Raw genomic sequence first — 14,662 nt, 5'->3', positions numbered from 1 at the left:
TAGTTTTAGAAACAACATTTACACTGTACTGTATGCTGTGGTAATAGTTGCATAAAATATCTCTTTCGTTGACCACTTCTGTTTACATTTGAAATCTGTAAACTGATCTATGCTTTCTGAGTAAGAGCTGGTTTAAGTTGGGATCACAGGTGTGGGATGGGTTGTGTACGGCGAGATAGAGCCACACAGTAAGGGATTGTTTATAGCAGCTAACAGTATTATGGAGCTCAGTGCTAAATCTGGCAGCCTCTTTTAGAGCATAGGGTGACATCACAGGTCCAGTTAAACAGTTCAGTCTGATGTGTCAACAATCCAGTAAACAGTTGTAACTTGTACACCTGTAGAATAAATGAATAAACTAATGCAGTTAGCAACAAGGAGTCTAATTTAAAGAGAAGTTTCTACTTTTTATTTAAATTCTAGAAGTGAAGTGCTTATGGCTTTAGAGAAAATACATATGAAGTGCTGAATTTCCTTCTTTTTTTTCTCTTTGAAAGGGCGATTCAGCGAGTCCCTATGCCATGGGTAATGGTGGCAAGATAAGCCTGTGATTGTCATGGTAACGTTTAGTGATACAACTGACATCCACAATATGCAGCCACCATCCTGTATACCCACTTCAATGTCACCTGGTGTACGGCGCAAACAACTGCTGTGGCAGAACGCAGTGAAACACATCATCAGCCAACAGGGGCTGAGGCAGCAGTTCGGCATGGAGCCAGCCCAAAAGATTCATGTCACTGATGCCTATATTGAGGAAATCAACCAACAGATACGCAGCAAAGCATCACGGGGTATGACTAAACGGCGTTCCTCGGTTGCCAGAGTTCATCCATCCTTTTTCGGGGAACGAGGCAGTGCATCTAGTACACAGACTGGAGCATCTGCGGACTATGTCAGTGATGCTGACTTTTTTGTGCACTGGGGCCACATCATCCATGGGGTGTATATGCCAACACTGAGACACATCTTCAAATCCAAAGATCTCGAGAAACTCTACCAGCGCCATTCATCACACACTAGAAGAACCTCATTAGTTGTCACCAACATTATTGATGCAGCTGCCAAACTACAACTGCTTTTGCTTTACCTGGCCCTGGCACCGGACAGTTCGGACATACTGCTGGGCTGGTTTACAGGGTTCTTCATGGCCTGCGCAACTGCCCTGTGTGTTTTGGTACTCACCTGTAAACGCTCACATTCCCCAAGATGGTTGCATTACGCTGGTATGGCTAGCTGGCTGTCACAGACTGCTCAGATATTGGGGGGGCTGGCATACGGATTGGAAAGAGACCAATCATGGTATGTTCTGTTCAACCTGTTTGCCACATACACTCTGCTGCCACTGTCACTGCTCTGGGCAATCGGAGCTGGCACACTCACCTCCATACTGCACCTCATTGCAGAGACCACACGTCACCTCAGTGAAGTAGGACTGCTAAGAAAGGTAGAAGTATGGATGACCTGTGTAGATGTTGATGGATGTATAAGTTCCTTGTCTAACCAAACAAATCATTTATCAATCAAGCTCTAGTCATCCCAGGTACAATAATTTAATTTTCCTTTTTAAGAGACTGGTTCTCAATTGGCCTCTTTGTCTTTAGATTCTCGCCAAGGCTTTACTGTACACATGTATGAATGTGGCAGGTCTGTTCATACATTACCTGACCGACCGGTCCCAGAGACAAGCCTTTCTTGAGACACGCCGCTGCATCGAAGGCCGCATGAAACTAGAAATGGAAAACCAGAGACAGGCAAGTGGAATTGAAGTCTGTATGTTTTGCTGAGATTCTAGTGTCCTTTGTCCAGTAATGTTAACAAATTAGCGTTAAAGGAGCTGTATGTAAGAAATTTATTTGAATTAATCATAAAATGGCCCTGATATGTCACTAGACATTGAGAAATCATGTTAATTTCAAATACTTATATCACTGACAACAGTAGTCCGGCCAGGATATTGTCATTTAAAAAGTGAAGTTGCAGCCCTCAACTGATGTTGATGTTGTCATGTTGTGTTTTGGTCTGATGCTCCACCCTCCACCCATCGACCATTCACGAAGTCAGTAGTGTTGCGCCATTCGGGTTGCCAGCTCTGCTCTAGTTGCCACAGCTGCAGCTACACACGTGTCGGATAAAAAAATGCAGCCGATCTGGCAACCTCGAGTCAGGGGGGAGGGGGAGGGGATACACCACTCTACAGTAATTTGAAAGTGATTGCAGTACCGGTTTTGGCCACAACCTTACATACAGCTCCTTTAAGACGGACGATTGGAAGAACACATCTAGTACAATGTGTAAAAGTTAGTTCAGTGAGAACATCTGAGGTCAGCTTTTGTTCCCGCCTCAGGAGCGTTTGGTGCTGTCGATCATACCCCGCTTTGTTGCCTTGGAGATGATTGCAGATATGACTTCTATGGATGATGACCTTGATCCACAGCAATTTCACAAAATATACATCCATCAATACAAAGATGTCAGGTATCTAACAGGACATGTTTTAGCGATAAGTTATACAGCAAGGATGAAGAGAATATGACCATTCCATGCCTGGTGAAATATTATTTTCTAGATAAGATCATTTGAATTAAAAATACCAACCATTTGGATCACCTAAATAATGCAATGTCAGTGTTGTCCTTAACACCCCAATGCCACTGTAAATGTAATGTGCAGTTTGGTCCTCATGGAAAGATGAAATTAAAAACTGATTTGTAGATTATAGTAAACTATTATAGTAACCTTTTATATTGAATATAATTTAAAAGTATTACTAATATCTCATTGTCACTACTTAATCTTTATCACTACCTCATCATTATCTTTCTTTCCCAGTATCCTCTTTGCTGATATAAAGGGATTCACACTATTATCCATGAACATGTCCGCTCAGGAGTTAGTGCGCTTACTCAATGAGCTCTTTGGACGTTTCGACCGGCTAGCCGAGGTATGCTTTCAGATTTTATTTGATTTTCTGAAGTTGGTATTTTAGAGCTTCCAACAGAGTGTCTTAATTTAAAATCACTGACAGGACACCAAAGTCCATTTTAAAACTCATTTAAGACGTGTTCAGCTGATATTTCCAATGTGTGTCTTTTTAGGAATATGACTGCTTGAGAATAAAAATCTTAGGGGACTGTTACTACTGTGTGTCTGGAGTACCAGAGCCTCAGCGGGCACATGCCAGCTGCTGTGTGGAGATGGGACTAGCTATGATCAGCACTATACGGTACAACACAGTGCTATTCCCTGTATAACCAATAAGTTCAGAGAGTTTCTGTAGAATTAGAAATAGTGTGCTTTAGGCGATCGAAGTGCATACAATGAAAAACTGTAGCGCTGGATAATGTAAAGATCATTTTGGTTGCCTAAATCTGCAAAGCTGAATCAATGTCTCCACATATATTTGTGGCTTAAACTAATAATAGTTTACTCTCCTTCTGAGCTTATTTGTACAGGCATTAAGGATTTATATCTGTATATTCTTAGATCTATAAGGAAACAGCAGAACTTTGACATGGATATGCGGATTGGGATCCACTCTGGCTCTGTTCTTTGTGGGGTTCTTGGTCTACAAAAATGGCAGTTTGATGTGTGGTCCTGGGATGTAGGCATTGCCAACATGCTTGAAGCAGGGGGGATCCCTGGGTGAGTGACCAAAACTTTATATAGGGGTAGATATCATACAAACACATTCCAATGTTACATTACCCCAGTCTTTGCTCTAAGTAAACAGACTAGTTACTAATCTTGGAACAGTTTCACTTTAGTGTTAAGAGGAACTGCTTTTGTGTGTAACACTCTCTTCTGACTGTCAACTTTATCAACAGACGCATACACATTTCACGCGCTACTCTGAACTGCTTGGATGGGAACTACCAAACAGAGGACGGGCGTGGATATGAACGCAATGAGTTCCTACGAAAACACAAAATTGACACTTTCCTTATCTGCCACAAGGAAGAGGATCTAGATGAAATTAAAGCTGATCATCTAAAAACCCGTCCCTGGAACAAAGAGGTTCTATTTAGCAACATCATTGATATTAACCGTGTATGGCTTTCTATCAGTAGAAGAATAACACTGAAGATGATTTCCAATTCTTGTATAATGGGTCTACCTCTCTGGTGAACTTTAACCTTGCAGATCTTGGCCTCCTTCTCCAGTGGCTCTTACACACAACTTCCTACATCCTCAGTGTGCAGATCCACATCCAAGGAGATCAACAAACGGATAGAGCACGCAATCGATCTCCGCAGCAGTGAGCGCATGCGTCAAGAGCACATTACTTCAGCCACATTGGTGTTTAAGGATACACACATTGAGGAGAAGGTACAAGGGGCAGGATGTGATGTGATAAATATATTGTCTTGGACTCGAGACTGAGGCCATGTTTACACCTAATATATTAAGATGCCTTTTGGTCGATCGGATCACAAGTAGACGAGGAGGGAGACACATACCCATTTACATCTGGTATTTTAATACATCTCTTTTGTCCACTTTCAACCACTTCTGTCCTGATTTCTTCGAGGGGAGGGTCTATGGGCGGGTAAATCTATGTTTTTTTTTCAGATCTTTCGATCTAATTGACAAAATAAGCTTGTGCAATTTACATATGAGCACGTCCTCCTGAGACGACGGAAAAACATACATAAAAACATATGGAGAGCAGCTTTCGTTTTTGCTTTGACAGCCGCAAGACCACGCTGAATCCTGTGATGTGTTAAAAAATCAGTGCTTGGTACATCGTTGTTGGGGCGGCAGTGGCTCAGTGGTTCATGTAGGTTGTCTGCGAACCGAAAGGTTGGTGGTTCAATCCCCGGTTCCACCTGACCAAGTGTCGAGGTGTCCATGAGCAAGACACCTAACCCCGGCTGCTCCCGACGAGCTGGACACCGCCGTCGGTGTATGAATGAGTGTGTGAATGGGTGAATGTGAGGCAAATGTAAAGCGCTTTGGTGGCCATTGGGTCTGTGAAAGCGGTATATAAATGCAGTCCATTTACCATTTGGTACGTTTTTCATCTTCAAACCAAATTTGTGTCTTCAGTCGACAAAGTTTAAATCCCATCTGGCTAGCGCACTTCCCATAATGTTTAAGTGGTCAGTAGGTGGAGAGTAGGTGGTCTTTTGTAGCTGTTTGTGCACTTTTGACCACATCAGTGTTTACACTACAAAAGAAATCCGGTCAAATGCATTTTCGACTTCCTCTGGAAGTGGTCGAAAGTGGACAAGCTCAAAATGTTTACACCTGTATTTAGCATCATCCACTTGATCCAATCAAACAAAACGCATCTTAATACCTGGTGTAAACAGGGCCTGAGTCCTGTCATGAACTCAGGTGCATGAGGACTTGACTCAGACTTGACTTGGTCTCTGTCTTGACTCAAGCTTGAATGAGCTGGTCTCGACTAATAACACTGGTTTGTATAGTTTAGATCATGAAAAGACCATCATGAAAATAATTTAGCAATCCAATTGATCATAAAACATGACGTTACTGAAAAGTGTAAATGCCCAAAGATTTGTTTTCTTTCTAAACCTAAGGGTGTCTTTTGAAACAAAAACAAAAAACTGACTGTTTATATTTTGCTCCTTGGTTCAGTTCTCACAGGTGAGGGATGAGATGTTTAAGACCAATTTAGTATGCTCCTTCATTATGTTTCTTCTCCTCATGGCTGTCCAAGCCCTCATCCCTGTACCCAGGTAAAGAGTCTACTCAACTGATGTTTAGCACCTGAAAAAGATTATATTTTTGTCACATTTACATAGAGCTTAGATATGTTAAACTTCACCTCCATTCCCCACTGTCTTATCTGCAGGTTGTATCAGTGGACAGCATTACAGTTTTGTCTGTTCTTGCTGGGATATCTATTATTGCTTGTGATGGTCCTGGCTGAAGAGTTTAAACATTCTCCAGGCATCCTTCAGCAGTTTTGCTGCTGGGTCCATGAAAACAACAGTATGCGGAACATTCTCACTGTCGCAGCTATAGCCATCAATTTTGGCATGGCCCTCTTTGACATGGTGAGACTTGCATGAATTTATTTTAGTGCAATTAAAAAAAATACATTTTGAATTCTGTGATTATGATGGCATTTAGGAGGTAAATCAATCTGCCTCTAGAGCAATACCCAAACAAAAAATGTAGTTTTTTTGGATGGTGTGGCATAGTGGGTAAAGCTCAGGGCTGGTAACTGATGGTTGGCTGATTCAAGCATCATTGGATTCTTGACCAAGGTTGTTTCAAGGTGGTAAACATTGTTCTGTGAAACTCTCGTGAGATTTGGATGAGTTCTTGCCAAGGTTAGGGTTAGAGATAGGATTACTGTGGGATTTTTTTTTTTTTTTTTTGGATGGTGTGGCATAGTGGGTAAAGCTCAGGACTGGTAATTGATGGTTGGCTGATTCAAGCATCATTGGTTCCTTGACCAAGGTTGTTTCGAGGTGGTAAACATTGTCCTGTGAAACTCTCGTGAGATTTGGATGAGTTCTTGCCAAGGTTAGGGTTAGAGATAAGATTACTGTGGGATTTTTTTTTTTTGGATGGTGTGGCATAGTGGGTAAAGCTCAGGGCTGGTAATTGATGGTTGGCTGATTCAAGCATCATTGGTTCCTTGACCAAGGTTGTTTCAAGGTGGTAAACATTGTTCTGTGAAACTCTCGTGAGATTTGGATGAGTTATTGCCAAGGTTAGGGTAAGAGATAGGATTACTGTGGGATTTAAAATAAACTGTTTATGAATGTCGAATGTAAATCTCGCAAGATATTTTAGAGAGGGTTATCTTCTAGACACAACCCTTGAGCAAGACACTTAACCCTGCTCACCTTGTATTTTGTTAAGTTGATTTGGATAAAAGTTAGTTAAATGCTAAATTCTTACCACGTCAAATTATTTAAATTGTTTCATAGTGTTCCACCTTATGTTTTAATTGTTGGAGGATAAAAATTGGGCTTTACAATGTCAATTTTGGTCCATTCATTATACTTTTTTATCTTGTGCTTATCCAGATATGGTGCAACTCCACTGAGACAAGAGAAATAAACACCATTGAAACAGAGGACAATAAGACCAGCCAGAAGCCATTTACTGCCTGCACCTATCCAGAGGTGTGACTTCCATATAAACTCTCCTGTTGTGAAGACTCCACCTACCTGTTGTTATATTTCATGCCTATTATATTTATATACACAGTTCTTCATTCTGAGTGGGGTGGTTTCTATGGTGACCTGTGCTGTGTTCCTGAGGCTGAGCTCTCTCTTGAAGTTGACTATTCTGTTGTTAGTGGTGGCTGTCTATACTTACTTCATCGAAGTGTCCTTCCACATGCTGTATGTACATCAACCAGAGCAGAAACAGTTTAGTAGGTGAGTGTCTATCATAAATCTCTAACACACTATTTAGAAATAGTTTTTAAAAAAACACTTTCATACTAACGTTTATTTGCATTTTATACTTTCAAGGTCCCACTACCTCAGAAGAAAGGGAGTCTCAATTCTGTTGATGGCAATGTTCATCATAGCTGTGTTTTACAATGGACGACGGGTATGAATTTTTCAGTTTTTTCTTTTCAGTTTCAGCAGGGTTGCCAACTATCACGCATTTGACGTGAGACACGCTTTCAGGCTTTGTCTGACGCTCTCTCACGCTGCCGAAGTAAATCTCACGCCAAATTAAAAAAGCTAACGTGCTGTGCAGCCCGTTTGGCGTATGACATCAAGAATCGCAAGAGCAATTCGAAAGATGTGCTTTCGAGACGGTCTCTAGGTATTTTGATGTCATTGCCATTTGATCTGCGTAGCGCTGCATGATGTTGAACACACGTATTGACATTGTATGGGTTTTAATTCAACCAAAGAAGACCTGCAACCTCTTGATTGGACCAATCTGACCCCTGACCCCTACCTGTGCAACGCTCATCAAAGTTGTTTAGGCAGCATTGTGAAATGTAGTATTTGTGCACGCAAGCAGATTTACACGTCTGAAATAACTATTATTAATTTAAGTTGTTAATAATAATACCAGTTGACAGGGCTCCCAGTATGTTTACAGCATTGGTTGAGAAATTTTTCCTTAAGAAAAAATAACATGTAGCTACTGTACCTGATATTTATCAAGATCGGAATCATATCGCAATCTTATGAATTAAAATTGTGAAATTTGTATCAAGCACTAATAAAAACAGCAGGCTACCAGTTATTGTACCATGTAAACATTGTAACAAGTTGAAACTAAACTTAATGAAATTCTGTTTCGCAATCACAATACACAAATTTGTATTGCAAGGTTTTTGTGTATAATTCTCACTCCAAGTTTAACTCAAAAGTTGGCAACCCCGGTTTCAGTATTCCCGTTTTGACAACACATTGCTCTGAAGCATTATATTCTCTATATAGCATGTAGTCATTATCTGGCAGGGAATAGTAAAATGCAGAAAACTGTAATACACATCTGGGATCTTTCCTTATTCTGTGCCATCTCATTCTGATTCAGTGGGAGGCCACAACACGGCTTGACTTCCTGTGGCGTTTGCAAGCTCAGCAGGAAGTGCAGGAGATGAGAGACCTGAGAGAACACAATGAGTGTCTACTGCACAACATCCTGCCTGCACACGTTGCTCGTCACTTCCTAGAGAGGAACAGAAATGACCAGGTACATCAGAGTCATATATAAGCAACTATCAGTGATGATATTAATTTTGAGCAAACTTGAAGAAAATGTGAGTGATGCTTGCCTGTGCAGAATTTGCTCCCATGATGCAAGGGTGATCTTATCATCTGCCGGGTGAAAACGGTAATAGCTTAAAGGTGCAGTAAGCGATTTTTGAAAAATGCTGTTGAAAGTGGATCGGACCAAGCACCTCAATAAAAATGTAGCCAATCAGCAGTAGGAGGCAACAGTCAGGGGTTTTTGGCCCGCCGAATACTTTGGTCCAAAAACGGGCCACCTGGGGCTTGAGGAGCGGTCATGAACAAAGGCAGAGTTTACCTGAGTAAGGAGACGGTCAACACCGCTGCTCATTTCCCATGTTATTATATCAGGCTACCAGCTAACTTCAGCATTTAAGACATTTTAAACAATTTTCAGCTGAAATACTTTGTTGAGGCCGGACTAATGCATCCGCGTGTCATAAAAACATGCACTCCGGTTAACTCGTATAATTCATAACTCCTGTTTTCTTCTCATGAGCTCCCTCTGGTGCTCTGACTGAAGAGTATAGTGAGACGGGAGATATCACATCACTTCATGGAAAATTAATAGAAATGCTCAGAAATTTGACGTAAACATATGATATTTTATCAACTATTTTTTTATTGTGTAAGCACTTGGACTTAAAGGCACACTATGCAAGAATTGTACCTTAATATAACAGCTTCAAAGTCATTTCGGTGGTAAACAAACTCATAGTAGGGCGAATCATCCTGGTAGTAAAGCTTGGGGGGGGGGGCGCTGCTGGAAAACCCCCCCGACAAATCTTGCGAGAATCACGACCTGCTTTACGGCAACGACGTCACACACATCAACCACAACATGAAGCACAAAGACACTTGCGCGCATTTCAGAAGTGATACTCGACGATGGAAAAAGCAAAGAAAACGCGGTCGGAAGAGACTAGGAAAAGGAAAAGAGAATGAGCCTCTCTGCTCAACCCGTAAATAAATGCATCGATCCGCAAGTTTTGGTTGAGTTCTTTAATGGTCTAGTGGTAGATCTTTTGCCAAGCGTGTCAGAGGTTACAGGTTCTAAGTTTTTTCTCTCTCATCAAAACTGAATATGTTCATCAGTGGTTACAGTCTATATCAAGCAGGGACACGTTTTTGTGCATTTTATTTTGTGATTTCACCGGAATGAATAGAGAGTCTCCGCAACTGCGATATATCAAGAGCGCGTCCGAGTGAAGACTGCGCGCGCGCCGCCACAAGAGACACTATGTATCCATGACACTGATAGCAGCGGGCACGAGCGCTCAGCTTGAGTTCAAAAACTCATTTTAGCGCTAGATCTCTTATTTAATGCAAAAAATGCACACTATGCAAGATTTGTACCTTAATATAACAGCTTCAAAGGGGTATCAGGCTGTGAGTGCAGAGACCAGTCAATGGCAGAGACACTCTGCGTGAGTGGTATTTACGACAGTAACATTAAATACAAGTACTCCACAGCGACTCTAGGGGTCGCTGTTTGACAAAAACGGAAGTCCTGCACAGTGTGCCTTTAAAGGGGTCATATAATGCCATTTTTGTACAAGCTAATATGATTCTTTAGGGTCTAAATTAAAAGTTTGTAATATACTTTAATTAAAAATTCTCATTAGTATTGTAAGAAAACACTTATTTTACCTGGTCAAAAACAGCTCTGTTTTCAGCACGCCGTTTCAGTGCATATGCCTTTAAATGATCATGAGCTGCGCTCACTCCGCCCCTCTGTTCTGTGCATACACCATTTGTAACACAATAACACAATAACCATAACGCGTTGTTCAGTATAAACGTGGAATTATGAATTATATTGAGAACGCCATACATAGAAAACATGCCGTAATGTACCCTGACTGAGTGTAAACCTTAGACGTATTCACGTATTGTGAAGCGTGCAGCTAGCGATTTGCAAAGATTAATATATTAATATAAAGTTTAATAAAACGTTTCACTCACTTCCGTTCTTCTGGAGGTTCAGCAGGAACACGAATATCTGGTACCGATCCTTTTTAGCAAAGCTTCTTAGCAAATCCAGCTTTATACTGACCCTCGTTTATAAAGCAGTCTGGTGTGTGAAATGATTCGCGCAAACATGAAAGCATTGACGTTGCTCGTGTGGAATATTCCCTTCGAAAACAAAACTCAGCCACTGCGTCTTCAGCGGTTCGGATTCAGGAAAATTAAAATGACTGTGTTCGTTATTGCACCCAAGAACAGAACACCACAATCGCTTAGACGCCATTCTGCTCATAGACAGTGCTCCGGCACATCAACAATGACCGCGCCGGTCCGGTCCGCGCCACGCAGACTATGATTGACAGCTACCTCATGTGCGAGGGCGGGTCTGTGTTGAAACGCTCCCGTCAATCAACAATCGTGGGAGGGGCGTCCGTTTTATTGACGTCACAAAAACGAACGGCTCGATTTGAGGCAGGGGAAAACATATAAGGAGATTAAAACAAAACCACTGGATGGATTTTTATCATTATATGATGTTTGTGTACAGGCACTGCCAACACACATTTCAGTACAATCAACTTGTAAAAGTGCATGTACCATTATATGACCCCTTTAAAAGCCTTAATGGAGTTGTTTTGTGCATTCCTGTGATCGCTAATAAATGGATAATAATAATAAATTAATAAATATTTATTTTTCATGAAGCGTTATTTTGCGTTGCTTCAGCTATGATAAAGAAACATCCACTGCATTGTTCGACAACGATTCAGAAATCACATACTGCACCTTTAAATAAGAAATATCACACCTCAACAACCCACACAGTTTGAGGTATCAATAACTTCCATGGCAGTTTTTTACTTGTTATTTTGTTTTATTTTATTTTACCTGTACAAAAACAACCCGTTATGCTGCTTGATATTGCAAATCGTACACACTGGTTTGTATGCAACTATTCATTCTTCTAATTATTTACCTATAGCAGCTCATTTATCAGAAGTCTCGCACATTCACAGAAAATGTTGCAAAGTAAGGGGGATAAGCAATGGTGGTAATGACCCACAACTAATAAACTACAAAGACCAAATAAAAGTCCATGCATCATGTTGTCTTTGTCCTCTCAGGAGCTGTACTCTCAGTCCTATGATGAGGTGGGGGTGATGTTTGCCTCCATCGCTGGCTTTAATGACTACTATGAGCAAAAGGAGATCAATCACGAGGGAGTTGAGTGTCTCAGACTGCTCAATGAGATCATTGCGGACTTTGATGAGGTAGGACTTTGATGAAAGTTTGTACTTTTTTTGCTGATGTTTTTTCTCTCATCTGTCTTATACAAAGCCCTCATTGTTTTTGTTTCTCTCTGTAAAAGTTGTTAGAGGAGTCATATTTTTTGAACATTGAGAAAATCAAAACCATTGGCAGTTGCTACATGGCAGCATCTGGTTTATCACCCGATAAACAGGTAAACCATTCTAATTCATTTGATTAGCCTTCTTAATTATATACATTTGGAATTTCCAACTGTAATGCACTATAATTGTTCTGTGCTTCATCCTGACAGTCTTGTGTTGCAAATGACTTGCATCATATCACTGAGTTGGTTCTGTTCGCTTTGGCTATGCAAGAGACTCTGAGAGAGATCAACAAACATTCTTCAAACAATTTCCAGCTGCGCGCTGGTAATGGCTAGTGGAATAGACCTCAGTCAAAGTAGATGCTATATCTAATCTAATGCAAATGAGGCTTTTAGGGATAGAAATATTATGGACTGTTGTTGTGTACCTTGGTCTCAATCACAATACATTTCCATAAAAACATGGGTTGTATAAAATAATGAACAGACTGTACGTCAGTCTTTTATAGCCTTTTGGTTTTGGTTCATGCCACATTTAAGAAATAATTCAGCTAAATTTTGTAATTAATTACAATAATTAGCATTGAATGGCTTCAGAAGGCTTGCTTGCCCTTTTTGGATCTTGACAGACCCTGGTCACTGTAAAGTGAAAGTGACATGTGAAGGCCAAGAATGGTAACACATACTTTGTCCACTGTGTTTAACCCATTAAAGTTAGTGCACACACATTAGGAGTAGTGAGTAAGTACACTGCAAACCGTGGAGACACACACCCGGAGCAGTGGGCAGCCATTTTCTGCTGTGGGATTAAGTGTCTTGCTCAAGGGAACCTCAGTCATTTCCTGCCAGTATTGAGAATCGAACCCACAACCTTCGGGTTACCAGTCTGACTCTCTTAACATTAGGCCACTATTGCCTCAATGCTTATCTTGTAAAAAAATATTTTTCGGTCCCTTTAAATATGCCATCTACTCTGAATATGAAGTCTATACAGTTACCTATAATTTATGACAATTACAATGAGTATATAATATGAGTAACTTCAATATACCCCCCTAGGAATTGCCCATGGCCCTGTTGTTGCTGGGGTCATCGGTGCCACCAAACCCCAGTATGATATCTGGGGCATGACAGTGAATTTGGCAAGTCGGATGGACAGTACTGGAGTCAGTGGAAGGATTCAGGTCCCCGAGGGCACACGTAATATTCTAGCAGACTGGGGCTTCGTGCTAGAGTTGCGTGGTGAGATATACATCAAAGGCGTCAGTGAAAGAAAGGGACGTGTCCGAACGTACTTCATCAGCACCAAAAGGCGTCAGATGGCAAGCAACGGTATTTCGGACAGAGGAAAGAATGGACGCAGTGGGAGGACCACCCTGGCCGCTGTGGTCTTTGGCCTTGTACAGGCCATTCACAGAGAGAAACAGAGAGGTACCAATGGAGGTTTCACTCTGCCAAACAGCAACTTTAGCCACTAAGGATTATGATGTGACACATCAAACCTGGATTCACTGTAACTTGAATGACACTCAGTTGATACCCTGCCTTCATCTTTGAAAGGATACCTCAAATATCATATAAAATCCTCATATGGACTTGTCTGTAGAACTTATTTTTAGTAATTTTTTTAATTATATTTTCATAAATTTCACTTGTAACTTCTTATAATAAAACAATCTAATGAGATCAAAATCTAAGGAGACTTTGCAGGTATAATTTTTACCTTGCTACAGTCAATGTAAACGTTCAGATAATCGTGAAAAGGCAGTTTACAGAATTGCTCCTCATTCCTGCCATGACAGCATAAAATACCTCATATGTACCACAGATACAAATTGTGCACAAACTGTAACTTCTTTTTAAGTTTTGTGATGACTATAATTCTTTTGTACCTCACAAGAATAATAAATGTTATTATAAATAAATAAAATGTTTTTAACATTAACATATAGTTTTATAAGTTAACCCTCTGGGGTACTTCGGGACAAAAATGTCCCGAAGCGTTTTTAATTTTTTTTTTTTTACAATTGTAGCTTCATCGGAATGGTCCGAAACTTGGTGACTTTTTTGGTACTTGGTATATGAACACCCAAAAAAATTGGGGACAGGATTTGAAAAGTCTAAGTGGTCTTAAAACAAAATAGTCACACTCAGGACCTTCGGGTCAAAAATGACCCCCATCGGAAATGAATGGGAAATTGGCAAAAATGTGAAAATACAGAGTTTTTTTGTGCATACAATCTACAAAACAGCCAGGATGCAGAAAAAAAGCACACAACAGTGAAGGGGTGAATCTCTTAAAACACTGGGTGACAAAATGTTTTCCATTTGTTCTCTTTATAATGCAATGTTCAGGTTTGACTGTATTATAAAGTAAAACTGCCACTTCAAATTACCATATAAACCAACCAATTTTTTTTTTTTTTAAATGACAAAAATTGAGAATCTGTTATTATATATTCAAATCAACAACCTGAAAAAAAATTAAACAATATGTGAAAAAATCTAGAGTGTTTCTACCATAGGTTTCTACAGAGAGCTGTAAATCCACTAGTGGTAAAAAAGTGCTATTGCGTGATAAAAATGCTCAGTGTGTCCACCAGATGGCTCCGATCTCATTTCAAAAATTGCTTTCATGAGGCCTAGACTT

General features: G+C 40.5%; 1 protein-coding gene across 1 annotated transcript; it reads left to right on the top strand.

Annotated features, from left to right (window-relative positions):
• The first annotated feature begins 527 nt into the window (after positions 1-527).
• On the top strand, positions 528-13,706 carry si:dkey-206f10.1 (adenylate cyclase type 8). Its single transcript, XM_056269423.1, has 18 exons — positions 528-1,447; positions 1,605-1,754; positions 2,348-2,478; positions 2,833-2,944; positions 3,099-3,226; positions 3,487-3,645; positions 3,828-4,017; positions 4,144-4,329; positions 5,605-5,705; positions 5,822-6,026; positions 7,011-7,109; positions 7,195-7,367; positions 7,464-7,545; positions 8,494-8,652; positions 11,783-11,929; positions 12,028-12,120; positions 12,220-12,337; positions 13,072-13,706. Exons 1-18 carry the CDS (start codon positions 557-559, stop codon positions 13,488-13,490), a joined length of 3,543 nt encoding a protein of 1,180 aa, XP_056125398.1. The 5' UTR covers positions 528-556; the 3' UTR covers positions 13,491-13,706.
• The last annotated feature ends 956 nt before the right edge of the window (positions 13,707-14,662 follow it).

The sequence above is a fragment of the Rhinichthys klamathensis genome, unplaced genomic scaffold, assembly GCF_029890125.1.
Source record: "Rhinichthys klamathensis goyatoka isolate OS25496 unplaced genomic scaffold, OSU_Roscu_1.1 h1tg000281l_1, whole genome shotgun sequence".
In the NCBI taxonomy this organism is placed as follows: Eukaryota; Metazoa; Chordata; class Actinopteri; order Cypriniformes; family Leuciscidae; genus Rhinichthys; species Rhinichthys klamathensis.
The sequence above is the reverse complement of the archived record's forward strand: the minus strand, read 5'-3'. Positions and strand labels throughout refer to the sequence as shown.

Bases quoted from the DNA above. Each gene is read 5' to 3' on its own strand.
- si:dkey-206f10.1 (XM_056269423.1), top strand. From the start codon at position 557: ATGGTAACGTTTAGTGATACAACTGACATCCACAATATGCAGCCACCA. The intron at 3,227-3,486 runs GTACAACACAGT...GTATATTCTTAG, and splicing joins GCTATGATCAGCACTATACG to ATCTATAAGGAAACAGCAGA. The intron at 3,646-3,827 runs GTGAGTGACCAA...CTTTATCAACAG, and splicing joins GAAGCAGGGGGGATCCCTGG to ACGCATACACATTTCACGCG.